The sequence below is a fragment of the Paroedura picta genome, chromosome 14 (assembly GCF_049243985.1).
Source record: "Paroedura picta isolate Pp20150507F chromosome 14, Ppicta_v3.0, whole genome shotgun sequence".
Lineage (NCBI taxonomy): Eukaryota > Metazoa > Chordata > Lepidosauria > Squamata > Gekkonidae > Paroedura > Paroedura picta.
Window position 1 is genome coordinate 16670177 of NC_135382.1, and position 27953 is coordinate 16698129.

General features: G+C 46.2%; 1 protein-coding gene across 2 annotated transcripts in view; it reads right to left on the reverse strand.

Annotated features, from left to right (window-relative positions):
* Positions 1-6616: 6616 nt before the first annotated feature.
* The window catches only part of FBLN1 (fibulin 1), a 54063-nt gene continuing 32726 nt past the window's right edge, over positions 6617-27953 (reverse strand). Inside the window, exons 14-17 of one of the 2 annotated variants that reach the window (XM_077310914.1) lie at positions 27688-27811; positions 17122-17264; positions 15966-16097; positions 6617-9584 (exon numbers count right to left, since the gene is read on the reverse strand). In XM_077310914.1, coding sequence (XP_077167029.1) covers positions 9445-9584; positions 15966-16097; positions 17122-17264; positions 27688-27811 — 539 coding nt within the window. In that variant the 3' untranslated portion in view covers positions 6617-9444. Of the gene's footprint in view, positions 9585-15965; positions 16098-17121; positions 17265-21854; positions 22304-27687; positions 27812-27953 lie in introns of those variants that run through there. The other variant, XM_077310915.1, reaches the window with a different exon arrangement.

Genomic DNA, 27953 nt, shown 5'->3' on the forward strand with positions numbered 1-27953 from the left:
TCTAACTGTTCTGTTATGTTCTTTCAGTCTGTTGTGGAGGCGAGCAGAGAGGAAGTGTGTTCAAAGGAACAGGAAGTCTCTGATTGAGCAAAACAAGACACAAGAGAAGGGCCAGGAAGTTCCCGATCTAAATATGTTAAATCTATATCTCCCCTAATACCTCCTATTGGCTATTCTTCATATCCTCTTGAGTGATGCACACTACAGATCTTGCATCTTCCAACAATATCAACTGAGTACGCTTTGGGCTGATCCTGCATTGATCAGGGGGTTGGACTAGATGGCCTGTATGGCCCCTTCCAACTCTATGATTCTATGAGTAGGCACCCTAGGTAATGTCTAACACACAACCTCTTTTGAACATCACATACAAATAGCAGTTCTTTGATAGGGAAGTTGAGGTGAATCATTCTCTGACAATAGGGGCATTGGAAGAGCTCTGGTATTTCCATTCCTGGTAGCCTGCTTGCTGCCTTCATCTTTCTGGAAGGAGACTCAGTTTTCAGTCTCAAGAAAGGGAAGGGGAGCATGGACTGTTTGGCTTTCATGCATTTTCAGACCCATCTCATATCTCATGGAGCAGGTTTCATACAGTTTCCAAAACTTAGATTTGGTACAGAAGCAAAAATACGAACTTCTCTATTTCTACCTATTTTGAGACAGAGTAGAAAACACCCAGATGTATGCAAAGGCTCAAAATGGTGATGCAACCAGAACTAATCAATTCAGAGGTGAGAGAAAAGAAAACTGTGACTGCTCCAAGGTCATCACACTGGATGCATGGGAAGGAGTGGAGAATAAAAACTGGTTCTCCATATTAGTCTTTAACCATCACGCGTCACTGGCTCTGTATTCTGGGAGAAGAAATGTAATAACAATAACAATAATAGATAAACCACACAAATATATTGCTCAGGCAGAAAGCAAAGCACCAACCAAACAATTGTTGAAGCCATCACCTGAGTCAGAGGTACAGGTTTCACCCTTGCAGTCAGGCCTGACTGTCTTGGCTGATGGGAGGAGGGGAAGGCTGTGAAACACCTGAAGAGTGTTCCTACAGCTCCACCTGTTGGACCACCTGAAGGCAGGAAGCACAGTTTAGATCACCAACTGTTCCTTCTTTATTCTTAATTATTTTGATTGGGAGTCTGCAGCCCTTTACAGTTAAAGACCAATAAAGTTTAATCCTGGATATAACCTTTCATCAGATGCATCAAAACGGAAGTCACCATATAGGTAGAGGGTAGGGAGGGTGTTGCCAGGAAAGATTAAGGCCTTATTCACAGGTCTGACCAATGACTTTAGTACAATCTTAGCTATATTGATTGCTTTGTGACTTACACACCTTGACTCTAATTAGCCTTTCCTGGCAACACCCTCCCCACCCTCTACCGATTTGTAGAAGTTGGTGACTTCTGTTTCAACATCTCTGAAGAAGCACATGAAATCTTGTACCCAGAATTAGACTTTGTTGGTGCTAAAGGTGCTACAAGACTCAAATGTCATTCTTTCTATGTGGCTTTCCTCTGCCAAGTGGAAGGGGCTGGGAGGATGTGCTTGGGGTGGTCATGTTTCCCTTTCTGCGGGTCCTTCTGCGAAAAGGATTCAGAAAGGGTTCCCAGCTCCGGGTTGGAGACTTTGAGGGTGGAACCTGGAGTGGGCAGGATTTGGGGCAGGGAGGGACCTCGGTGGTGTATAATGCTATAGAGTCCACCCTCCAAAGCAGCCATTTTCTCCAGGTGAACTGATCTCTGTCGTCTGGGGAACAGCTGAAAACCAGAAGATCCCCAGGTAGCATCCCTAGATGGGGCCCAGACCTGAAGGGGATGGCCCTGTCAGAGGTGTGTTTTTGAAGGTCAGTACACTTCAACCTCATGGCTATCAGGCCAATTTGCTGAACCCAAAGATGCTTATTTTAGCCCTGAAACGGAGTAAGGAACCCCAATGGCCAAGGGAAGGAGTGAGTATATAAACCCATAGCACATTCCTGATTCAAACCGAGCCAGGGAATTTTGAAATCTGCAGAAGGTCTGCAAGCAGATGTTACCTGAAGAACCTGACACATCTTTTATCAGTTGCCATAAAGTTAGACTCAGATCATTCTGTACCACCTGTCCTTGTTTTTCCCCATTCCTTCCAAGATTGCTTCTGTTTTCACTTATGGCTTCTCTGTGGGAGACAAGAACATGCCTCCCGGTTGGTTTCTGACAAAGTGTTGCAATTGTGGAAGATACTAGATTATGACTAATCACTGGCCGACATGGTGAACACCTCAAGGCCCCAGGAAATATAAAACAGCGCTGACAGTCGGTTGGTGTTGAAAAGATAAATTGGTCATGTTTACTTTATCATTCCGGACTATGAGCCTGAGGGGGAGCGATCGCAAAATTGGCCCCTCAATGACCATTTATGCACTGGGAACTTCAGTGCCCCAGCTCCCATACAAGAACACAAATTGGGGGCGGATGACGCACACCGGGCCAAATGCTCCCCCATGTGGGTGCAGGAAGAGGTGGGGCAACCTGCCACGACTAAAACTCCAGCCTGCAGCCCGGCATTAAACCTCCTGTGCATAAACGGTCAATACAAATGACTTCCCCATTCCATTGGCTGATCGATTGCAAACTGTTCAGATTATTGGGCATTTTGATAACCTGCCATTGAGGTTTAACTGGAATTTTAGGCCACAATCTCAGCTGAGTTTTTGTGTGTGTGTGTGTGAAAAGTTAAATCCGCATGTCTAAGCATGTAACTGTATGTTGAAACCTCATTTGACTGAATGAAAATTAAGCCTGCCTGGCTCCCCCTTTACATGCATGCGTGTTCCACAAATCCATACTGAGACATAGCTAGTGTAGCTGACTCCGGGGTTCAAGTATTTAAAAGTATTTAAAAGGCTGCCATATAGAGGGTGGAGCAGAGTTGTTCTCTCTTGCCCCGGAGGGATGGACCAGAACCAAAGGGATTAATTCAAAAGAAATTCCATCTAAACATCCAGAAGAAGTTCCTGACAGTTAGAGCTGTTTCTCAGTGGAACAGGCTTCCTCGGGAGGTGGTGGGTTCTCCATCTTTGGAGATTTTTAAACAGAGGCTGGATAGCTATCTGATGGAGAGGCTGATTCTGTGAAGGCTTAAGGGGGCGGCAGGTTACAGTGGATGAGCGATACGGTTGTGAGTGTCCTGCATAATGCAGGGGGTTGGACTAGATGACCCATGAGGTCCCTTCAACTCTATGATTCTATGGTTCTATGAATACCTGTGGATTTGAAGGGGGAGCCTGAGAGAATGGAAATTAAGGAGGGTAGGGACCTCAAAAGGATATAATGCCATGCAGCATCTTCCAAAGCAGCCATATCCAGAAAGGTTATGCCCTTGTGGCAGTGGGAAAGCAGAGGCTATATCCATTCAGAATCCAGAAATGAGTAGATTATCCCTCTTGGATGAAACTGAGTGGTTCCAGTGAGAATGCAGATGCTGAGCTCCGCCCCGAGTTAATTTGTTTGTTTTAACCGCAGCTTAGTTTTAGATTAGGATCGTTCTTTTCTCGCTCTGTTGTGTGGTACAGTTTTTTGCCAGCTCAGAGAGTGGTTGTTTTTCTTCTGAAGTAGCTGAACTTGGTCAGCCGGAATTATTTGCTCTCCCATTTGGAAAACGGCCGAGTTTAGACTCTTATCCAGCCATTGGTTGTTGGGAGGGAGGAAGTTTTCTCTCGCCTCTTTTCTCTCCTTCCTCTTCTCCTTCTGTTTCGTCCTTATTCTTCATTAGTATTCTACTTAATTTAATTTAATTTAGGCCGTGGCAGGAGCTGTGGTTTGAGCTACGCTGTTTTATGCATTTGGTTTGTTGTTGTTATTTTATTTGTCATATAAAATTGCCCTTGTAGGGGCAACTGTGTTCTGGGTTTGAGGTTCTATTGTGCAGACATGTTAATATTCTCAGGTCTATTCTAGTCATTTTCTCTATCTAGGTCTTTCACTTTACCCTAGGCACTTTGTTATCAGTATCTCTGAGCTGTAGCTATTGAGTATTAGCTTTAAAGGTAAAGGTATCCCCTGTGCAAGCACCAGGTCATGTCTGACCCTTGGGGTGACGCCCTCCAGCGTTTTCATGGCAGACTCAATACGGGGTGGTTTGCCAGTGCCTTCCCCAGTCATTACCGTTTACCCCACAGCAAGCTGGGTACTCATTTTACCGACCTCGGAAGGATGGAAGGCTGAGTCAACCTTGAGCCGGCTGCTGGGATCGAACTCCCAGCCTCATGGGCAGAGCTTTCAGACGGCTGCCTTACCACTCTGCACCACAAGAGGCTCTTATTAGCTTTAGTTTTTGTTTTAGAGCTACATTAACTATTTTATCAGTATTTTATATTTTATATTTTAATTGCATATATTTTAGATTCTATTCCCCATTAGGCATTAGTGGTTTTTTTAAAAAATTAGAGTCACCTTTTAACTGAAGTTTACAAAATCATCTTGCTGGTCTGCTCTCTGTGCCAATCCCCTCGTAGGGTGAGATGGGTTCCGAGAGACAAGCAAAAAATATCACATTGGCTATAATTAAATTTCTCTCAATTGTCACTTCTCATCATACAGCTGTTCAGAACTGGCAGACTAATGGAACAATAATTTTATCATTATCACAACAGCAGCAAGAGAATGATAGGTAGAGAATCAGAGCAGGTAGAAAGTCAAAATGAAATGACAAAAGAATTGTTTCATTTTCTAGTAAACACGATACATTATTGTGAAGAGCTGTAAATAACACATTTACTCAAGAGAGTTCTGTTACATTATCGGATCATACTTTGATCCACTGAAAGACTAACTGGCAAGGGCCCCAACCCATCATTAGAAATTCACACACACTTCCTCTCTGTGTGTCATCGATGTGAGTGGCATGGTGGTCTAGCAATGCCCACCTGAGCCCCACTGAATTTGCTAGAGATGGCTTTCACAGTAAAAGGGTATGTCTGGTGTCTCCAAATGTTAGGCATCATTAGATGCTCATGAAGGCCCTCGGAGCTGGATATTTACCATTACTAATTTTAAAAGAATTGCATAGTTTACCTTCTATGGCCCTGACCCAGTTCAAGTCTGTAGCGAAATGTGACTTCCATAACGAATCTCCGTGGCTGGATTGTGATGGCCATGGGTGTGTGTGGTTGTACTGGACTGTTGGTTGTGGATTCATTAATCACAACAGAGCTTTGATTTGAAAACCAGCGATTTACAATGAGTGCGCCGGCTTGGACTATCAAAATGGAACAACACTCAAAGAATACATGCACAGACTGCCTGTAACCATGTCATCCAGCGTGATGCTCCATTCCACTCCATTGGGTGGAATATAGTCCTTTACAGTGTATTGTATGTTTCTGTTTCTTAAAAGTGTGGGTTTCCCATTTCAAACTTTTAATTATACAGTAGAGAACCCCTAGCACAATCTGATACAAAACAAAGCACAGAAATAACATCGTAAAGCTTAGGTTATTCAGATTGATTGCTAAATGACAAAACATGACATTGTAGGCTTGGGACTTTTCTGCATCCTCATTTCCCTCACTTTAAAATTCCTGTTTCTTCAGGTTTCTTTTTCTGTTCTGCATGCTTTTTGTTCCCCATAGTGGTCGATGCGACATTACAACAGTTTATTCCAGCATAAAAACCTACACTTTAAATCTGCAGTCAGATGTGCTAGAAATAAACCAGTGTAATATGGGATTGGCCACTAGAGAGAGCCAAACATATGAGGAGCAGAAAACAAACAAAACCCCCTGAAGAAACAGGAATTTAAAAGGAAGGGGGGATGAGAATACAGAAAAGCCTATAGACTCTTCTCATCGAGCAAGAGTAATCGTAGTTCTGCGTGATCATGATCTCAAGCATACAATTCTCATTACTTTCAGGACCGTTACATTATGTTCCAGGTATTGGGGGGAGGGACGAGCGGGAGCCATGATACATAAACTGGTCTAAAACAGATACAGGATTGGATCCAACCAGCTATTTCAATAGTGAAAAGTGAATGGTGGGATCCCCTCTGCCCATCCAAAAAGCTATCCTGGGGACCATGGGACTCGCATGGGCCAAAGCCATATGGACTAAAGGCTGTTGTAAGATGGAGAATGAGTCGAGACAGACTGAAGAACTAGGCTGGGTCCAACTCACTCGCTTTATACTCTACTGCAGCATCTTCACATACAATGCAAATGATTGAAAGTACCATTATCTACACCCAGCAAATGTTTCTCTGAAAAGTGACTCCTTCAGGCAGAGCTACAAGCCCATTTCTTTGTTTCTCTTCTGTGTCCAACTTAAGAGCTACAGGCTGGAGACACTTCTTTAGAAAGTTAGTGGCCAAATGATTGTGCCACCTTTCATATTAGCCACATGACTCGTGTCACTCTCTGTTTCACAAGTCATGCAGGTTTTGAAGTGTTTCCCAGCCTACAAAGCCTGTTTGTCAAGAGAGGAAGGTTAGAAGGAAATTAAACAGCACCTACCATGAACAACATTATCTCAGTCATTGTTTCTCTGTCTCCTGCTTGTGAAATCAACCCACTCTGCTTCCTTCTATGCTTGTAAAGAAAATACTTCACTTATTTGATACAACGAAGTCATGCTTGTAAAAATTGGTATATTTGACAATTCTGAGGTAAAAATATAATTAAAAAATATATTGTTTCTAGTACAGTTTCCATTAGTCATATTGGTTTGCTTCATGTCCAGCTCACTGATTTTGATCAAAAGGCCAATGGTTCACTGAACTGTTCACGTGAGTACAAATGAATATAGTTGCATCTGTTTGCAGGATTACATTATTTTCTCATATGATTAGTTAATTATCTTGTAGCTGCATCTCTGCCCCTCGCCCATCACATGCTGAATTCTTCCGTGGATAAAAGACAGATAGTTAACAGGGCGGGGACTGCATTTGAGATTTTGAGCTGCGACTTGCTACACAGACATCTCAGTGTGCCTTTGGTGTCTGCCTTTGATGAACCAATCATGCAGTCAGTTTGTGCAGTCAGTTCATGACCGAGTGCAGGCACAAAAAGCAAAATTGAACGTCGGCCTTGTAAAGAAAGCCAGCGTGATACAGCAATTAGAGTGTCAAACTAGAACCTGGAAGACTCTGTTGAATCCTCATCCTGCCATGGAAATTTGCTGGGTGTCCTTGAACCAGTCACCTGCTCTCAGGAATAACCCACTTCCCAGGGCAGTTGTAAAGATAAAATGAAGGAGAGGATAATATGTAAGCCACTTGGGCTCTCCTCTGAGGAGAACGGCAGGGGATAAATGAAGTAAATATAGGCTAAAAATAAATTAAATAAAACGGATGCATCTGACTTTCATACAAGACAAACTGCAAGGCATTCCATTTGGGAAAGCTGGGCCTCTCATGACTCTGGGGGACACCTGCCTCTTCACTGGCCATTGATCTGATGCAGTCAGTTTTATTATGTGTTACTCTTCTCCATAAAAATACAGACAAAAGGGATGGTTTGAAGTGTCTACACACAAAAAAAGAAAAAAAAAACCTGTCCCAAGGCTGCTAAAATGTTAAGTTGTTCCTCTCACGCGTGAGAAAATTGGTACTTCAATACCTCTATTCAATCTCAAAATGTTAAGAGTATACCCCGGCCTTTGGCTCTGTACTGTAGGGATGCTAGTAATCCAACTGCTCCCTTTTTGAGACTGAATAGAGGTATTGAAGTACCAATTTTCTCACAAGTGAGAGGAACAACTTAACATTTTGAGAACGAATAGAGGAACAACCACTGAGGAAAACTGCCTTTGAAAACGGGAGATATCTGGAATCCCTTCTGGTTGGATGCTACAATAAACCAACATAATAAGAAGAGATTTTTTTACTTTTCTTCATCCTGTATTTATTTTGTTAATAGTGTTAGTAGCCTTGGGATAGTTTTTTTTCTTACTTTTCTCCATAGCAGGACTGGCCCGTGGGCTGCTGTGCAAGACGAATTTCAACAAAAACCGACAGTTGGCTCAGCCCCCTTGGAAATATTCAAGGCCTTTTCACTTGAGCCAAGTTCACTTGGGGATCGTGTTTACGGTTTACAGCCATTCAGGGATGGTGTTTGGAGCCTGGAGTGATTTTTAGTGATGCTTCCTCCGAGGGGTGGGTCTGTTATTCATCCAACTGCACACTGCCTGGAGGTACGGATAAGAGTGGTGCAAGAGCTCCGGAAAGCCCAGTGGAGCATTTTGTATCCCCCACCCTACCCTGTGAACAGCACAACTGCCCACTGCTTTTGACAGCCTTCTCTGTTTCAAAAAAGGTTTGCCGTGTGGCAAGAGAGGCTGGTGTTTGGGAAAGCCCAAAGTCTCCCGGGAAATGTAGAACAAGACCTAGAGCCAGCTCGCTGGAAACAGGCCACTGAATTACCAACATCTCCTAATAGAAAAAGCACTGAATGGCTTCATTTGCAAGTCCCCAGGTGGATCCCCTGGAATTATAGCTCATCTCCAGACTAAAGAGAACAATTCCCTTGGAGAAAATGGCTGCTTTGGAGGGGGGACTCCATAGCATTATACCCTGTGGTTAGGGATGCCAGCCTCCAGGTGGGACCAGGAGATGCCCTGGAATTATAGTTCATCTCCTGACTAAAGAGATCAGTCCCCCTGGAGAAAATGGCTGCTCTGTAGGGTAAACACAGCATTATACTCCATTGAGGTCCCTTCCTGCCCCAAATCCTGCCCACTGCCAGCTCCACCCCAAAGTCTCCAGGTATTTCCCAACCCACAGCTGGCAACCTTATTTAGCCTCCAAGGTTGGATGCGAGTCATTTCACATTCTGTAGTCACTTTAATTGTGGCTTTCCAAATATCCTTTTAATTAAATCTTTAATATATAAAAATGCTTAAGGGAGGCCACTTGAAATGCCATAAAACAAGCAACCCTCTTATCCTAGGAGAATACACAGATTATAAAGTAGCTGAGGAGCAAAAGTTTAACATATGCCATATGATCCCAAATTGACAGGAGAGTTAAGTGACTTTCTGATTTCTATAACAGGAAAGTTCACTTCCTAGACAAGCAAGGTGCTCTGAAAGATAGAAACATTACAAATGAAGACAGGCAGGACTCTGGGCCGGCAAAACTTTGCATGCAGCCTCCTGTCTCAAGGCCCTCTGGAAGACTGCTAGAGTACGAGGTCCGACAACCCGGCACTCAATTGATGGACGCCATCCAAACAATCCAAGTTTGCAAGACAAGGCTCCAATCCCAGTCCTACTTTTAAAAGTTTGGTATTTGTCCTTTATTTAAACAATGAACCAGATATGAGCTTTGAAACGAAAGGCATTTGGCCTTCGAAGACCCTCTCAAAACATACAAAAGGTATACAAGTTTTCCAAGTTTGCCGTGGTGACAACTCTTCTCTCACTATGATTCTGCTTGCCTCAAGGCTGCCGAGAGTGTTCAGAACCAGTATTCTGACACAAAGATGTGCACGTTGACAATGTTGCGGTGGGAGACCACCCCTCCCACGACGTAGTTCATTTCTAGCTTCAGGGTGGCGTAGAAGGGTCCGACAATCGGCTTCACCTGGCGAACCACGCCTAGAAGTTGGAGGAAAGCAAAAAAGAAAAAGGAAGAAATCAAGAGGAGTGGCGTGGAGGCGGTGACTGTTCTCCCATATTGCTTTCCCAAAAAAACAGAGAAGAAAGTTTTGAGTCCAGGAGCACCTTTAGGACCCACAAAATTGTATTCTGGGTATATGTTTTTGTGTGCAACCCACCTCACTGTCTAAAGAAGTGTGCATGCATTTGATAGCTTATACCCCAAATTAAATTTTGTTGCCCCTGGACTCAAACTTTGCTTTTTGGCTTCCGACCAACATGGCTACCCACCTGAACCAGACAGACAGACAGACAGTGTTGTGTATGTGGACATTCAACTCCTACAGACGGTATGCAAATGTAGGATTGTAATCTAGCCAATCGCTGACTGAGTTGGGACTCTGAGACTGGACCAATCTGTGGGCTCTGTTAAGGGCCAATCAGGTTCGTTGGCAGGCCGTCTGAATTGTATACACGTTCCATGTTTCTAGTGTTTGCTGTTTGGCGTTTGAGTTGGTGTTTGGGGTTAATAAAGAGCTGATTGTTTTCGAAGAAACTTGTGGCCTGTTCCCACCGAACCTGCAGACTTAATAGATAGGCAGGCAGGCAGATAGACAAGGAAGCAGGCAGCTTTATTATTACACCCCCTAAATCTGTTATAGGATGGCTTCTCTCTTTTTATTTTCATATTTTTATTGATTTTGTATGACTGTTTAGAACAGGGGTAGTCAAACTGCGGCCCTCCAGATGTCCGTGGACTACAATTCCCAGGAGCCCCTGCCAGCATTTGCTGGCAGGGGCTCCTGGGAATTGTAGTCCACGGACATCTGGAGAGCCGCAGTTTGACTACCCCTGGTTTAGAAGTTGGTTGTTACCTCCCCTGAACCTACCAGGGATGGGTGGGATAGAAATAATGTTTTTTTTAATTATTACTATTGTTGTTGTTGTTGTTTTCAAGGGCTGTAGGTCGACTACCACAGTTCACATGAGTCACAAGATTGAGAGAAACGGGAGGAAGGCTAAGGGTTGGAGTGGTTGGAGACTGGCTTGGTTTCCCTCGCAGCAAGGTCTTCCCACTGCCCCCCTCCTGTATCACTGACCAGGGTGGCAGCACAGGAAGAAGCAACGGCCAGTGGACCCAGAACCTCTGGCTTTGCTGTTGGGACTTGGCCTCAGGTGCTCCAGTGACTCTCCTCTGGGAATTTCCCATTTCAACAGCTGCCCTACCTCTGCCCTGATCAAAAAGGCACGGCAGGTTTTTGAAAGGCTGCAAAACCTACAAAACTTGTTTGCCGTAAATAATAATCGGATTGGAGCAGACACCATTGACAGGAAGCCCCTTTTACAACTGCCTTAGACTCTGCGGGGAGAAAGTCCTGTCATCTGTCTCCAGCCTGCCGCTCCAGCCGGCCTCTCCGGCTTCTCCATTGTCACGGGGAGCAGGCTGTATTGTCAGTTTTGGAAAGTGCAAAACAGGACAGCAGAGTGCTGCAGATGAATTCAAAACGCCTGCTGAGCCGAACTTGGGTCGGTGTAGAATTTCTTCTTTCCGTTATTGGAATCCCAACAGCGGCATTTGATTTGGAAGGAAATGCAGGGCTGACGGCAGGATTATTTGATGTGTGTCCTGTTGAGATCTTTAGTGGGGATCGTGTTTCAAAAGCAGAGCTCCCAACCTTCTTTGTGGAATTGCAGAATTATTCTCCTAACAGTCCCCTAAGAGCACCTTGGCTCGGGATCTGATGGGAGAGATCAATGGTTGCTCATGCCGGCTGTCAGCACCCACTCAGCCAGGCCTGTGATGACCTTAGAACTCTGTCCTGTTGAAACGCCAACTAATATCTTCAGCATGCAACAAAAATAGCTAGCTTTGTACCACATGCCTTTGGCTTTCCCCGATTTCGTGAACACCCTTTAAACAAGATTTCCAATCCCCAAAATGCTATACGTAGGATCCATTTTCTAGGACTGCTTGTAAAGTTGACATATTGACAGTAGCTGGAATTAGGGTGGAGGGAGGGCAGGAATCTCCCTGGAACGCTGCCCTTGGAATGGTGAAAGCTGTTTACGCATTCGTATTAACTCTTACTTTTAGGATGGAATAGTTTAGCCCAGATAATTTATTTCTTACTCTGCATATGCAGCTAGGAAACATGCAAGGAGGAGATCCTTGTTTGACCATCAGCTGTCCTGCTCCATTTCCCCTGCTTGTTCCTTCCTTCTTTCACCCTCCCCTCTTGGATTTTTATTTATTTACGATCAATGAAGCCCGTTGTCAAAAAAATGTATGGGCTCTAGAAAACTGCTCCAGAGAAAGCCAGATACATAAGCATCATATGCATAAAAGCAAAGAAATTATATACATAAAAACAATCTTAACACCGCCCGTGGCGCCGCGGGCGCCACGGACTAAATAAAACAGTAAGGGGTCCTGGGGCGGGATGAGTCCGGGATGAGGAAGGGTCCAGATTGGACCCGTCCTCATGACAGACAATCGGAGGGACCAATCGGCAGGCGCTTCGCGCCTGCCGATTGGTCCCTCCGATTCCCAGCCCCAGGAACTGCGAGCCGCGCTACGCGCGGCTCGCAGTTGCTCCCGGCCTGATGCGGTGAGAGGCGCGAAGCGCCTCTCGCCGCGTCAGGCCACCCCCTGAGGGAGCCCCCGGCAGTCGAAGTGCCTCTCGCCCACTCAGTCGACTGCAGCGAAGCGCCTCTCGCCGACTCTCGACTCAGGCGCCTCCGGGCTCGACTAAAGCGGCGGGTAGGGAGTCCCCGGCAGCCGCGCTCCACGCGATTGCCGGGGGTTCCCTCGGGCGGCGGGCGGACGCGGCGAGAGGCGCAAAGCGCCTCTCACCGCGTCCAGCCGCCGCCCGAGGGAACCCCCGGCAATCGCGTGGAGCGCGGCTGCCGGGGACTCCCTACCCGCCACTTTAGTCGAGCCCGGAGGCGCCTGAGTCGAGCCCGCCCAGCCACCACCGCCCAATGGAGGATGCCTCGGCTCGATCTCCAAGACCAGCGGCGAAGACCAGCGGCGGACCAGCGGCTCGATCTCCAAGACCACCGCCAAAAGCGCCCAGGCGCTCTTCTCCCAGGAGCCGCGGCTACAGTCCCGCCCCAGCCACCTCCCAGCCCGAAGCAACCCCGGAGCGCCTCTTTACATCGCCGCCCGCAGCGCCGCTGGCCTCGCCGCACAATCAAGCCTCCCGCCAGCACCTGCCTCCTGCCCTCCATGCCGCCCGCCTCCACTCACAGCCTCCATGCTGCAGGCCCCGCTCCAGAGATCCAGGTAGGCTGCACCTCATGGGCCCCCGGCCACCACTCTCCCCGCCTCACTGATCGTCCCACACCCACCCATCGGTCCGCCCCTGGCCCCAGAGAGCCATGCCGCCGAACTCCCCAGGCCCGCTAGCGCCCGCTGCATTTTGGGGGCAGCGGGCTTATTTACTAGTTATATACATAAAAGCAAAGGAATTGGTGTTTCTCTCCCCCCTTCCCCCCCAAGTTCTTTCCTGGCTTCAGAGAATGAGCTCTCCACAGCCTGGGAAGGATCTGGAGGGAGGCATTTAAAGGGCCTACCTTTAAATCAGCTGTTTGGTGGTTCCCCTTCCCTAGATACTTCCCAGACTGTGGAGAGTGAGTTACCCACAGCCTCAGAGGTGAGTGAGAGAAGAAAGATGTCACCAAACAGCTGATTCAGAGGTGGCTGGTTCTAGGTGGGGTCTTTGTTTCTCTTCTTAATAAAACTATTGTATTCTTGAAGCATCCCAGTGCACCACAACTCTTTGCATACTGAAACGCTGTCAACAGTGAGCATGAGACGCCATCTTCTACTATGAGTCAGACCCACTGATCATTCAAGGGCAGCCTTATTTCTTCCAACTGGCAGCTGCTCTCCAGGGTCAGCCAAGGGGTCAGCTGGGTCAAGCTACTGAGCTTGGGGGAGATTTCCTGATCAGCCCTCCCCCTTTCCATCATTCCTCTCCGCTTGAATTTTGTTCTGGGAAAAACTGAAGGGCTAGGTCCAGAGATCGTACTGCAGCAGAGACAAATAAATAAGCCAGTCCATCATTCCTAATCTCTCTTGTAAAACAATATCTCCATCCCATGATTTAGCTACCGTTTTCAGAAATATGTCTATTTTAGACTTGTCTGAACAGATTCCGCCTTGACTTTACATTTCTGCTGTTGCAAAAGAATGCCCGTTTTCTCTTGCAAGACCGTTCTCAAAGCTACTAGAGTGCCACCTCTTGGCCAAAGTATATAATTTGACCTGAGACCCTGTGAGAACGATTCCCCCCCCCCCAAGCCCATAAACTTCTCAGTGTTTAAAAACAGCTTGCTGTCGTTTTATCCCCAAGACAGATAAAAGTTCTTTTAAAACATTTTGAATGGAAATCGTTCCGTAATTACCCAGTAGTTATGATTACTGTAGAGTTACACAGTTAAAGGACTTTAAAACAGAAATACTATCAGAATTGCACAGGAGCACCCAGCCTAGCTCTCCTGGGTTCTGACCCATTCAAATTATCCTGTTAGGATACCATGCAGATCCAAGCAGAGCAGTTTCAATAACAGCTATGTGCTCTTAGTAGCTCCCAGACCTTATGTTAAGAATCAAGGCAATGAATCTGGATCCCTGTCGGAATGAGAATAAAGATTCTCTTTGGGCGTCCCTATCCAAGATACACCAATAGGCCAAGGCAGGTGTGTTCTAGTTGACTAGTACAACTGCTCATGAAGCTAACAACTTATGAACTGGACTGACCATGGTGCCCAATCTTACATACACCAGTGATTTTCAGACTGTTTGGAGCACACTGAAGTACCTTTCACCAGCTTTGGCTCGTGAGCCACTTGCAGCCTTTCATGAGCAAAAAGACATTTCCATGGTAGAGCTTGCACTGGCAACATATAGATTAGACTACTGCAATGTGTTCCACATGGGGCTGCCCTTGAAGAGTGTCTAGAGGCTACAACTGATGCAGAATGCTGCGGCCAGAATGATGATAGGCATGGGCTGTAGGGACCCCATCACTCTAGTCTTCTTTCACCTACACTGGCTCTCCGTTTGCGTCTGAGACCCATTCAAGGTGTTGGTATTGATCTTTCAAGTCCTATATAACTTGGGGCCAGAATACCTTAAGGACCGCCTCCTCCCATAGAAGTCTGCCTGACCCCTGTGGTCATCAACAACAATGCTTTACTTACAGTCAATTCAACCAGTACAGTAAATGCTGGGATATCAAAATACAAGGTTAAATGTTGAATGAATTCAAAATGAAGAATAATAAAATCACAATTTAAATAGTAATCAATATCCAATTTGTAAACATATGGCTATTATAAAAAATGCACAAAGGTTTATTTTCCTGTAAAATATTTGCACAGCTTAATGGCAGCAGCACAGAATTTGGCGGTATGGTCATCTTCCAGGAACCCACTTCAGGTATCCCCGACAATCTGAGGCAAAGACAGGGCCTTCTCAGTTGTGGCACCAAAAAAATTGAATTCCTTCCCAAAGAGAGATTCATCTGTCCTTCTCTATCACTGTCTTCTACCATGGGGTGGACCCACCTCCCCATCTATGTGTCCTGTTTAATTATTCTCTCTCTTTCTCTCTCTTCATGTGTGTTTGTACACACACAGAGAGAGCCACACACAGTCTTAAAGTTTGTTTCAGTGCTTTTGACTGTTCACTGCCTTGGGGACTGGAAAGGAGCAGATTAATCAATGAAGCCTGCTGGTGTCTCTACCAGAGCTCCCCTCTGGACAGCTAGGGTTGCTAGGCCCATTGGCACTGCCGGCAGAGGATGGAGGCACTTTCCAGAGGCGGGGAGGAACGATGTGCCATGCTGACATAAGTACATCAGGCACATGGGGCAGGAAGGCGAGGACACTCTGACTTTGGGGCAAAACTCTATGGTAGAATTAGCTTCTAACCATTGAGTTTTGCCCAAAAACTAGAGTGTCACATTCCCCAATGACCCTGACGTGCCAAGGCCTCTTCTGGGTGATGCCAGCACATTGTGTTAATTTGCAGTGTTTTTCTAGTTTGGGGGGGATTTGTGGGGTCAAGATGTGCTTGGAAAGCAGGGAACCCCCCCTCCCCGGAACAGGAGATCTGGCAACTCTACAGATGCCCCAGTACTCCAGCTCTTGTCAGCCTCCCTTTTGCTGAGGCCTCCAGCATAACTCTCTGATCCGCCAGGCCTCCTCCTTGCATTACTTTTCATAACAATATTTACTCTTGAGTATCGAACTTGGCTGCCTTGAGCCGAGAGGTCAGGCGGGGTACAAAAAAAGTTTAATTAACAAATGCAACAAACTCGGTGACATTCTTAGCGTTCAATCAGAGTGACGAAAAGAAGCCAGTTTCCTCACCCACTGTCATGCCATCCATGTAACGCTTGACGATATCAAACGAGTCCCGTAGATTTCCCTCTGTGATGTCGAAGATGATGTCTGCCTGGTTGGCGGGGTAGGCCGGGGTGATGGCACGAAGGAAGATGATCTCTGAGGGGAAAGAGGTGATGTCACAAGGTGGTGGCAACAGGAAAGGACTCCGACTCATGCCCCGCGACCGGTTTCAGCGCTTGCCAAACTGAATTAAGGTGATCAGTAGGGAAGACACAGCACCCTGCCTTGTCTTCCCTGGGATTTGCTCAAGGTGGGGGCAAAGGGGGGGGGCAGGAAGTATCACTCCGGTTGCCACTTGAGGACAGAGGGCCTGTTCTTTTTTAAATTGGTCATCCCTTCTGAAATCTGCACAGCAGTCTGAAATCTGCCCCATCCACCCTGAAGGAAGCAATACGGAAAAAATCTCTGTGATAAGAATATGATGCTATAATTTAACTATAATGCTGCTATTTATCTGCTACCCCAGCGTGGTGTAGTGGTGAAGAGCAGTGACCTCTAATCTGGAGGAACAGGTCTGATTCTCCACTCCTCCTCCACATGCTGCCAGCTGGGTGACCTCTGGCCCATCACAGTTCTCTCAGCCTCACTTACCTCACAGGGCGTCTGTTGTGGGGAGAGGAAGGGAAGGTGATTATAAGCTGCTTTGAGACTCCTTTGGTAGTAAAAAGCAGAATACAAAAAAACAGCTCTCTTCTTCTCTCTTAACCAAGACTGATGGTGCAGAATCAAATAAAAATAAACGTTATTCAGTAAAATTTTCAAAAATTCCTTACAAATTTAATCAATCTGCTTCATCTGTCTTGCAGTAATTCCTAAAAAGAGTAAATGATCAATAGCATTCTTTGAAGAATTACTGCAAGACGAACATATTCCCCGGACAAAGCCTGTTGGCGAAATGCCCAGGGAATTTTCAGAAATTTAACTAAATAATATACTTTTACCTGATTTTGCACCCTTGATCTTTTTCCCCCCTCTCTAGTGACTGGGGTAGCTATGTATTCTCTTGCAATCATTTAGCACCCTGAAAACATCCCCCTGCAGGAATAGCTGTCCTTTACAGGTGGAACTTCTGTGATGTTTCTGTTGCGGGCGATTCCTAAGAAAGGAAGAACCCATTTACCTTCTGGTCTTGTAAATTCCCGGAAGGTGGGCAGGGAAATAACCGTGTGGGAAATGGTATGAACAGGATCCAACACGCAGTTGACATCGTTCAGTCGACACGACTTAATGCAACGAATAGTGTCTGTCTTCTCATGTCTGACTCTGTAAGGAAGAAAGGGAAGGGAAAAGTGAATTAAGTCAACCTGTCCAGGGTCCAAGAAGCACCTGCTGAACTTCGAAGGGCTGAATCAGGACAGTCATCATCCAAATGTCAATGTTTCCCCAGATGCTGGAGGCTGGTCAATTTTTAAGACATCCAGGAGACATTTGGTAAACATGACCAGTTCACCTGGATTAATTCTGAAGCAGACTTAGAAGGTGCTGAAGGTATTACCCCACCCCAGGAGCAGACTCAGGGTGGTTCACAACACGTGTTGCATATACAGCATTATAAAACAACAGTTAAAGGTAAAGGTAAAGGTATCCCCTGTGCAAGCACCGGGTCATGTCTGACCCTTGGGGTGACGCCCTCTAGCATTTTCATGGCAGACTCAATATGGGGTGGTTTGCCAGTGCCTTCCCCAGTCATTACCGTTTACCCCCCAGCAAGCTGGGTACTCATTTTACCGACCTTGGAAGGATGGAAGGCTGAGTCAACCTTGAGCTGGCTGCTGGGATTGAACTCCCAGCCTCATGGGCAGACAGCTTCAGACAGCATTTCTGCTGTCATACCACCCTGTGCCACAAGAGGCTCTTAAAACAACAGTTAAAACCATTTAAAACATTATTAAAATCCTCTGGTGCTCTGTTGCCCCTGCTAATTGGTTGATCGATCCACCGCCTAGTTCACTTTATGGACCAGATGTAGTGTTATTATTCAGATTCTAATTCTAATGTAGTGCAAGGAATAACCTGGAGATGAATGGAGGGAGGCCTGTAGGTTTTATTGGCTATATTAGCCTGTTCCAGCCTCAACCAAAGGTCTAGTTGAAGAGTACCATTTTACAGGCCCTGCGGAACTTAGATAGTTCCATCAGGGCCCAGGCCTGGTCACAGGTTTCACACCAATCTGTACTGCCAGTTGGAGGGTTCTGGCAAAAGCTTCAGGGGCACCACCTCTTTTTGTCCCAGTAGGCTATGGGTTTGGTTGGGCCTTTCCTTCACCTGAACTGGGTGCCTCTCCTTCCATGGGCCAATCCTGATTTGGCAGGCCAGCTGCTTCCTTGGGTTGGCTGCCACTCCACTGGGCATCTCCTTTTTGGGGCCAGCCTCAATGAGGCCCTGTCAGGTGCTTCCTCCCCCTGTCCATGCACTGCCCTTCTTACTCCTGGGTTGGTTTGGTTCAGGTGGGATGGGGCTAAGCCACTGGCCAGTGGGACTTTTTCCAGTGGCCATAATGCGCAGCCTGCCATGGGCATAGACAGCCATTCCTAATAGCTCTGCTATTGTTTGTCTTTGCTCACTTTTTTGTCAACTTACACTTGTTTTGCCACTGCAAAACTCCTTTCTATTCATTTCTTTCTATTCCTTTCTCCTTTCTATTCATTTCATTCCTTTCTATTCATTCTTTCCTTTCTCCTTTCTATTCATTTCACTCCTTTCTATTCATTTCATTCAGGCAAGCCTTCCACTTCAAGAAGGAAACCTTCTATTTCTTCCTTGACTTAGTGCGAACCATGCAGCCATCTTTTTAGTTGTGTAGGGTTGCCAGCTCTGGGTTGGGAATTACTTGGAGGCTTTGGGGGTGGAACTGGGAGTGGGCAGGATTTGGGGCGGGGAAGGCCCTCATTAGGAATAATGCTATGAAATCCACCTGCCAAAGCAGTCATTTTCTCCAAGGGAATTGGCCTCTTTAGTTTGTGAAAATGAGCTATAATTCCAGGGGATGCCCTAGTCTCACCTGGGGACTCGCATCCCTATAGCTTTGACACTTCTTTTCCTGACTTGAGGTATGCATTCTCTTTGGGCCTCATTTTTAAACAGTCTTCAAGAACTATGGTGCAATTTCTCTTGGTTTCTCCCATCTGACCTCCTTCTGAATAGTCCTCTCATTTTTGTAGTGTGTCTTCCTCTATGCTTTCATTTCCTGTTTAACTTTTTGCTATCGTACCAGATATTAATTCACCAATGTAGTTGGACAGGGTTCTCAGCTGAGGGTGTCATGGTGGGCTATTGAACTTGGGTGCCCTTCAGGGCCTCTTGCAGGAGATCTTTGTGGTCTCCACAGAGGAGACCACACTGGGCTTTTCCACAGCCTGGTAGAGGCAGCCCAGCTGCATCTTCCTTGGCTTGTGCCGACTGTCCTGTTAAAGGAATCCCAGCCCTATCCATCCAGGAAGACCCATGGAAACCCCACAGCAGTATTCCCCAGGAGATCTGAGATGGGGTGCAGCTCCATGCAGCTGTACTGTCAATTTGCTGGCCTTTTGACCACTGTTGCTGGCCCAAGGCTTGCCTGCTTTTCCTTGGGGAGCAGAGAGGGTGGATCCATGTCACCAGACCTACTGGAGAGCAGGTATTTGTTCCTCTCATCAGCTGGCCTTGCTAACTGCAGGGGTGGACGGCTCCTCAACCCCTGATAACCTCTAATGAACTGAATTTAACAAGAGTTTGATCTTCTGCAGCAATAAAAGCTGTGAAAACACAAACGCTTCAATGTGTATTTAAAATGTTTTATGCTGCTGTTTCCATCAAATCAGGGTTCACAGGGCAGCAGGTGACATAAAGCGAAACAAAAACCCAACCCAGAAAACAGGTGAGAACCACAAAGGTTAGGTATAAAACCATATATAGAAAAATATAAACAATAACACGGCTAGATAGTTAACATGGTCCAAAGTAAGAGCTTTTATCAGAGAAACGCACAGCAGGATTTGCCAATACCCAGGGGAGGAACAGAAATATATGCTGGGTGAGAATTCTGCCTACTGCGTAACATAATGCAGGATCAGAATCAGCTAGAACAGATTTTAAAAGTGTTTTTCCCCCACCCCTTCAAAATTGAGATAATTTTCTGTATAACTGTGTATCTGAATATTGACATTTGATGAAGATCAGTATGATCGAAGCACATTTGGTCTGAACTTGTTGGCATTAGTGGTGAACACCCTGAAGTATGGCTCCAGAAGGCAGAGATCTCTTAGGCCTGAATACAGGGTATGTAATTTAGTGTTTCACCTGAATTAACACTGGAAACTGTCCTCCTTTATGACACACCAAGGACTTCTTTAAAAGCATATCAGACCTCCTAAGGGGAACAGTATCTCATTACGTGTGTGTGGTCCGGGCCCAGTGTAGCTGAGGGACCACCTAACTCCCTGCAGCCCACACAAGGCCTTGTGCTCTGTGAATGCTAAAAGGCTGGAGATCCCTGGTCCATGGGACAGTCACCTGGCCTCAACCACAGGGGCTCCCAATGAGTGCCCCTTCCATGGCAAATGCTTTAGCTTCCTCAAGCTGAAAATATAAGCAAACCATTATCAGCTGGTGTCTTATTTTCAACTGGAAAATTATCTTCAAAATGGATTGATATAAATCTTCTAAATAATTTCCTCGTGCCAGCTTGGTGTAGTGGTTAGGAGTGAGCACTTCTAATCTGACAAGCTGGGTTTGATTCCTTGCTCCTCCCCCACATGCAACCAGCTGGGTGACCTTGGGCTTGCCACAGCACTGATAAAGCTGTCCTGACTGGGCAGTGATATCAGGGCTCTCTCAGCCTCAACTCCCTCACAGGTGTCTGTTGTGGGGAGAGGAAAGTAAGCCGCTTTGAGACTCCTTCGGTTAGAGAAAAGCAGCATATAAGAACCAACTCTTCTTCTTCCTCTTGTCATTCACATCCAGATTGTAGAGTGATTAATTCCTCAGTGTGTGGTATGACAAGTCCACTGGTAATGAACTTGTAGTTTCTGGCTTGGAGCGCTTTGTTGTCTGTGTATGGTCATTAGAGAAGCTCTGCATGCCATGATACTGAAATTCTGAACGCTGTATAAGACTTAGATCTTGAAGAATATATGTATGTATCTGATTTAAATGAAATGAAACAATTTCATAACTGGTGTACTTGTCATACCGGACACTGAGGAATTAAAATGATCAATCTACAAACCAGATGCTAGTAAGAAGATCATCTAGATATACTTTGATGAGTTTTTGAGATCATTTTTAAATTATACTTTTTTGTACAACTTATTCCATATGCAGTTTTTGTATTTTGGGTATTGTTTTGGCTATTTATACTATGTATCCTCTTTGTGTTGTTTGTAGTTTGAACAGGCCAGCAACACTACCTCTCCCCACAGAGTTACTCCCTCCCAATGGGTAAAGTTTCCACACCCTCTTACACCTAGATGCACTTGTGGACGGCAACAGAGGCGCTGACCACGTTCTCCCCTTAGCTGTTCCCTGCTAACTGAGTGGTAGGAAGTGCCAAAGAGAGCCCTTTGCCTGTATCTGGGAGCCGAAGTGGATAAGAACAACAGCCAATAACCTCCCACCCTCTGGAGGGAGCAGAGGATCCCAGAGGATCCAGAAGGCCTGGGCTCACCTGACAGACAACTTAGCTGCAGAGTCAGTGATGCTGAAGTGGATTCCCGCAACAATGGAGAAGCCAGATTTGGTTTCTCAGCAGCAGAAGTTAGTCTCTTGCAACTTACACAGAGAGCACATCTCAAAAAGCAACCAACAGGCAAGCCAGAAACATTAAAAGTTACAGGGGGGAGGGGAGATGATGAACAATAAAATGCAAATGCAGCATGCAGAAGGGTTGAACTTTATTGTTTGAAATGGGATGGGGGAGGAAGTCAGTGTTGTGGTGGAAAACCCACAATGGCTGCTGGCATGCAAAGGATCATAGCTGTGCAGAGACAAAGACAGACAGCTTGGCAATGAAGGTGGTGACAGTTCCGTGACGGAAGAGCTGCATCTGGACCATCAGCAGGAGGTCTCTGGGCTCTGTGATGGGCTTCTGCATGGACACCACACCACTGTGGCTGTTCACATTTCTGATACTGAAAAGACCCTCCTCATTCCCGCTGATGATGGAGAGCTGAATTTTATCCCCGGGGACGACACTGGAAGGGCCCATGCGGAAAATATCGATGGGAACTTGAATGTTGGTGGGAAAAGAGAGGTGATAAGAAGTTATTCTCAAGGGCAGGCTCTGGCATTCCTTATTGTGGTGACATGGCAGACGCTCACAACGACTGCAAGAAAAGTGAGAAGACAAGAGAAGGGAGGGGGGTTAGCAACCATTCTGCAAGCAGGAGAGGGAAAGGAAGAAGCCAAGGTGACCTTGACTCACTGAACACATTCGGCATGGTCACAGAAGAGGCAAGAGCTCATGCTTTGTGTGCACAAGGGAATGTCATAGAACCATGGAATCATAGAGTTGGAAGGGATCTCCAGGGTCATCTAGTCCAACCCCCTGCAGTATGCAGCTCACTTCCTGGAATGAGATCACTTCCTGGAATCTCCTGTTCAGCAAACAGCAGGACTGGCTCAGCTCATTGGGGTATGAAGCCAGGCAGGCAGGACATTTTCAAGAGCTCCAAACCTGTTTTGAAAATCCTCTACTGGGAGAACTCCCCACCCCAGAACTTTGGCAACACCAGTAGTCTCTTGTTCTCTGCCCTCCTTCACCTCTCTGTCTGACCTCTGGCAGGCTTGGTTCTTTGGAAGAGCAGCACAAAGCCCCAAATTTTGCATTTCCAGATACTGTGAAGAAGCACTGGGGGGGGGGGGGTGAGGGTATACAAGAGCTTTATTTTTGAAGGCATAGTTGATCTCCTTTTGAGGAACTGAGTTTGGGCATCTAACCAACACTTTGGGTAGCTACAAGGCTACATGAAATGCATGAAAAGCCCTTTGCCCACAGTGGGGTGGCTAACTCTGCAGTCATAAACAGAGTTGCTTTCCCAGGCCTTACACAATAGGGGTGTGCAGATTTGGGGGGGGGGTTACTAGCGTTCTTCATATAAGCTTGGGTCTATTGGACCTGAAAATTTTTGTGATTCACAAATACCACCAAGATATTCAGATCTGGGATTCCCCCCCCCCCCCAGAAATCCTCAAAAATGTTGTGGCATGACCTCCGCCACGCACTTTTGTGGATTTATTTAAATGTATGCTAACCGTTCCACCTGGTATCCGCAAAGAAAAGCTTGCAGAAGTCCTGGAAAACATACCTCACTGGCTACAACTATTTAGGTTACTAATCGGAAAAGTAAAGCCACAGGTGCATGGCCAAAGCCACAACCCTCGCCCACGGATGTTCTTGCTACAGTAGCACGCCCCTTAGGTGTCACCATGCATGGAAGCGAAGAAGCTGAAGAGGCAACCATAAGGGAGACGGAATTGCTGAGGTAGGCAGCATAAGCTCGCCTATAGCCTAAACTACTCTGCAATTATATTAGCCACATGAATCTGAAAAAAAAGACACAAAACCTCTGCCTGGTTTTCATTTATGATCACTTCAGCTTAGGCTTTCAGGATGAATTTTTGCTCATTTCTTTTGCCTCATCTTCATTCTGAACCACAGAAACTATTGCTACATGCAAAATGTGGAGTTATTTGTAGAGGGGGAGGAAAATGGCCCAACTGCATTTTAAGGGGTGGGGAAATAAACATGGATACAGATATAGGAACGTACAAAGAGAACTAATTTTGACATAGCGAAGACCGTGTTTTAGAGCAATCTGCCACAAGCAAACTCAGTGAAATTCTCTCTCTTTTTGGAAGATGACACTTGATTTGACCCACTTGATTTATGACTCATCCCATAGCATGGCAAGCCCAAACCCATCAGATCTTGGAAGCTAAGTAGAGCCAACCCTGGCTAGTGTTTGGATGGGAGACCTCCAAGGATTTGGGGGAAGCTCCTCCAAGGAACTTTTGAGGCCATGACACCGAGGCAGGCAATGGCAGACCACCTCCGAACGTCCCTTCCTGGCTGCCAGACAATCCTTGGATATCCTGGCTACACTACACATGCCATGTGATAAATAAAACGGTCTTGAAGCTGTGTTGGCCTTGGGGCTCAGAGATGGAGCTTCTGCTTGACATGCAGATTTTTTTTTCAAAACACTGGGTCATGTCTGACCCTTGGGGTGACGCCCTCCAGCGTTTTCATGGCAGACTCAATACGGGGTGGTTTGCCAGTGCCTTCCCCAGTCATTACCATTTACTCCCCAGTAAGCTGGGTACTCATTTTACCGACCTCGGAAGGATGGAAGGCTGAGTCAACCTTGAGCCGGCTGCTGGGATTGAACTCCCAACCTCATGGGCAGACAGCTTCAGCCAGCATGTTGGCTGCCTTACCACTCTGCGCCACAAGAGGCTCTACATTAAAATTACTATTACATTAAAAGCATTTTAGAACTTCCCTAAGATTAGTTAGTTGAGTGTAAGGAGGATTTTGTTCTTTCAGTGGATAGAATTGCCCTTGATGCTCCAATGGATGTTTCCCCATAGGTGTTTGTTTGGGGTCGGGGGGAGGCCAGCCACGGCAATGTTATTAGGTGGTTTGAGTCCCAGTCTCAACCATAGGCCTAGCAGAATAGCTCTGTCTGTAGGTGTCTGTTGTGGGGAGAGGAAAGGGAAGGTGAATGTAAGTCGCTTTGAGATTCCTTTGGGTAGAGAAAAGCGGCATATAAGAACCAACTCTTCTTCTGATCTCAGTTGGCAGAGTATTCCACCAGGCTGGGGCCAGGGCCGAAAAGGACCTGGCTCTGGTTGAGGCGAGTCTCACCTCTTTGGGGCCAAAGTGCTCACTGGGAGGCATAAGTTCCAGGTTCGATGTCCAGCATCTTTCATTGAAAGGACCAGGCAGAAGGTAATGTGAAAGACCTCTCTCTACCTGAGACAGTACGGACCTTGAAGGACCAGTGGTATGATTCAGTGTAAGGCAGCTTCATGTATGTTCTTTATAGAAAATTTAGCTTTTGTAAGCAAAATAAGAATCTTTTTTACAAAAAGAGGGAACACAAAACCCACATGTCCCGAGATGTCTCTGTTTGGCATGTAGATGAAGTTCATGCTGATTTTGGAACCAACACTCTGTTTCAAAAAAACAGCTGCCAGCACCCAATGCTGTAATGCTGGTTTTGCAAAGTGTGGGGTGCACATCTACGATCAAGGCCTGGATGGGAGGTCACTGGCAGTGCCAGGCATTAAGTCGTTTGGAGTCGGCCACAGTGGAACAGCATCTGTGTATCTATTTTCCAAACTCAAGGCTAGCTTCTGTTTTATTTGTCAAATTAAAATAATTATACCTCGCCTTTCCCATAGACCAGCCTTTCTCGACTTTTTTACCATCGAGAAATCCCAGAAATGTTCTTCAGGCTTTGAGAAACCACAGAAGTGGCACTATGGTGCAGAATATGGTTGGGAAGCACAGCTATGGACATGCCCATCCCAGGTCTCTCTCCTTCACACTTCCTCTAGGACCATCATTGGCCATTTTGGGAGGGGGGGCGAAGGTCAACATGACCATATATGGCAGGGGTAGTCGAACTGCGGCCCTCCAGATGTCCATGGACTACAATTCTCATGAGCCCCTGCCAGCGTTCGCTGGCAGGGGCTCATGGGAATTGTAGTTCATGGACATCTGGAGGGCCGCAGTTTGACTACCCCTGATATATGGTCATATCACCTGATAAAAGTTTAAATGAGTATATATATATAGAATTAATTAAGTCCCACCCATTTGGGAAACCCTCCTAGGGTCATCAAGAAACTGCAGGGTTTCACCATACCCTTTTTGAGAAAGCCTGACATAGACTGAGGTGGTTTTACAAATGAAGATTTAAAAAATACAGCCCCAAATGCCTGCAGTATGCACCTCAGTCAAAGCCCTAGCAAATGACGCAGGTTGGGGCTACGTAGGAAAGGGGACAGGTTCTAGCTGATGCCAGGCATGCTACCTGAAACAGGGTAACCTGAGGACCATTTGACCCTCCACAAGGACAATATCAAATTGAGTACCAAGGAGAACCCTGTGTCAGGGGAACACATTTCTAAACCATTTTTGTCCCTGTGAAAACTTGTGCACTCCAACATATATTCAGGGTTCCCTCTTCTTTTTTCCAGGCTGCTTTTTGTACCCAACAGTGCAGAGATGGTAAAGTCTAGTTGTAGAACCAGATAGATTCTAAGCATGTCAAACCCGAACTGTGTTGGTAGAAAGGAAGGGAATTCCTTCTCATTCCTTCCTCCCTCTAAAGACCTGCATTCTGTTCAGGAAACAAATCTTAATTTAGATTTGAGAATCTGGCTACAACTGGTTATGGTCCCCAAGTAGCAAGCCAGCTTGGTGGTTAAGCGTGGCGGTTTCTAATCTGGAGAGCTGGGTTTGATTCCCTGCTCCTTCACCACATGCAGCCAGTCAGAGTCCTGTTAGTGCTGTTTTCACAGAGCAGTTCTGCCAGAGCTCTCTCATGTCATGAACCCCGATTCATGCCATCCCTGTGCTTCATTTCTCACACTTTTTAGATCTCACTGGCCGGCCCTGGCCAAGGCCATAAAGCAATAAACCTGTCCTCTGGTCTTCTTCCTCCCTTCCTTTTCCCAGCGGGAGAGGCTCCATGCGAATGTATCAGTCTTACTGTAAGTATCATTGCAGAGACAACTCAAAGTCTCAACAAAGTGTCAACCGCTTGATAAGGTTCCGGGCCATCTGGCAGCTTGGGAACCAACCTTTCTCTGTTACTTTTCCACTCTCCCGCCAAAATACCTTCGGCTCCCCCTCCCCTATTTGGTGGGCTCTATAACTGCCCCGTGTGTGCCCTTGTACTTTGTTATTATCAAGATCTTTGCTTAGGAAGATCTTGGCATGCTTTAGCGTTCTGTGGACTTAGTCTAATAAAGCTCTCTTGGAAATTTGCAACTAGCTGTTGGATTTTGGATGTGCTTTTATTCGGGACTCCACAGGCTAGGCTCAGCCTGATTCCTGACATCTCAGTCCCACCTTCTCACAGAGTGTCTGGTGTGGGGAGAGGAAGGGAAAGGCGATTGTAAGCTGCTTTGTGACTCCTTTGGGCAGTAAAAAGCAGTGCATTAAAAAAAACTCTTCTTCTTCTTCTCTCCTGGAGGTGACCCTGATAGATAATTGCAGAGACTGGCAGTACACAGGATTGATACTCATTGCCACTGACAATCCGTAAATGTCCTGGTGAGAGCCAGTTGGTGTAGTGTTTAGGAGTGCGGACTTCTAATCTGGCATGCCAGGTTCGATTCTGTACCTCCCCCACATGCAGCCAGCTGGGTGATCTTGGGCTCGCCACAGCACTGATAAACCTGTTCTGACTGAGCAGTGATATCAGGGCTCTCTCAGCCTCACCCACCCCACAGGGTGTCTGTTGTGGGGAGAGGAATGGGAAGGCGACTGTAAGCTGCTTTGAGCCTCTTTCAGGTAGGGAAAAGCGGCATATAAGAACCAACTCTTATTCTTTTTCTTCTTCTAATTAAGTAGAACATCCTTTACCATAGTAACAAATACATACCGGGAGACACTTGACTGTATAACTTAGTTTATCAAGCTGCATTCTAGGACCAAACTATCCCAAAGAGAGTTTAAAAGAAATGTACTTACGTGTCACCAGATTTGCGATAGTTCTCTGGGCATTCCAAAGAAAGGCAACGGAAACCTCCCTGAATGTTAAAGCAGGTCTCATTGTATGAACAGGTATGTGTTTCAGTAACACACTCGTCAATGTCTATAAAAATGGAAGCAGAGAGAGATAGAGGGGAGAGAGAGAGAGAGAGAGAGAGAAACCAAAAGGTCAGCTTAGCACAGATAGATATTTGACAACAGTCTAGTTCTCATTAAGGTGGTAAACCTGTGCATGACAGGCACGA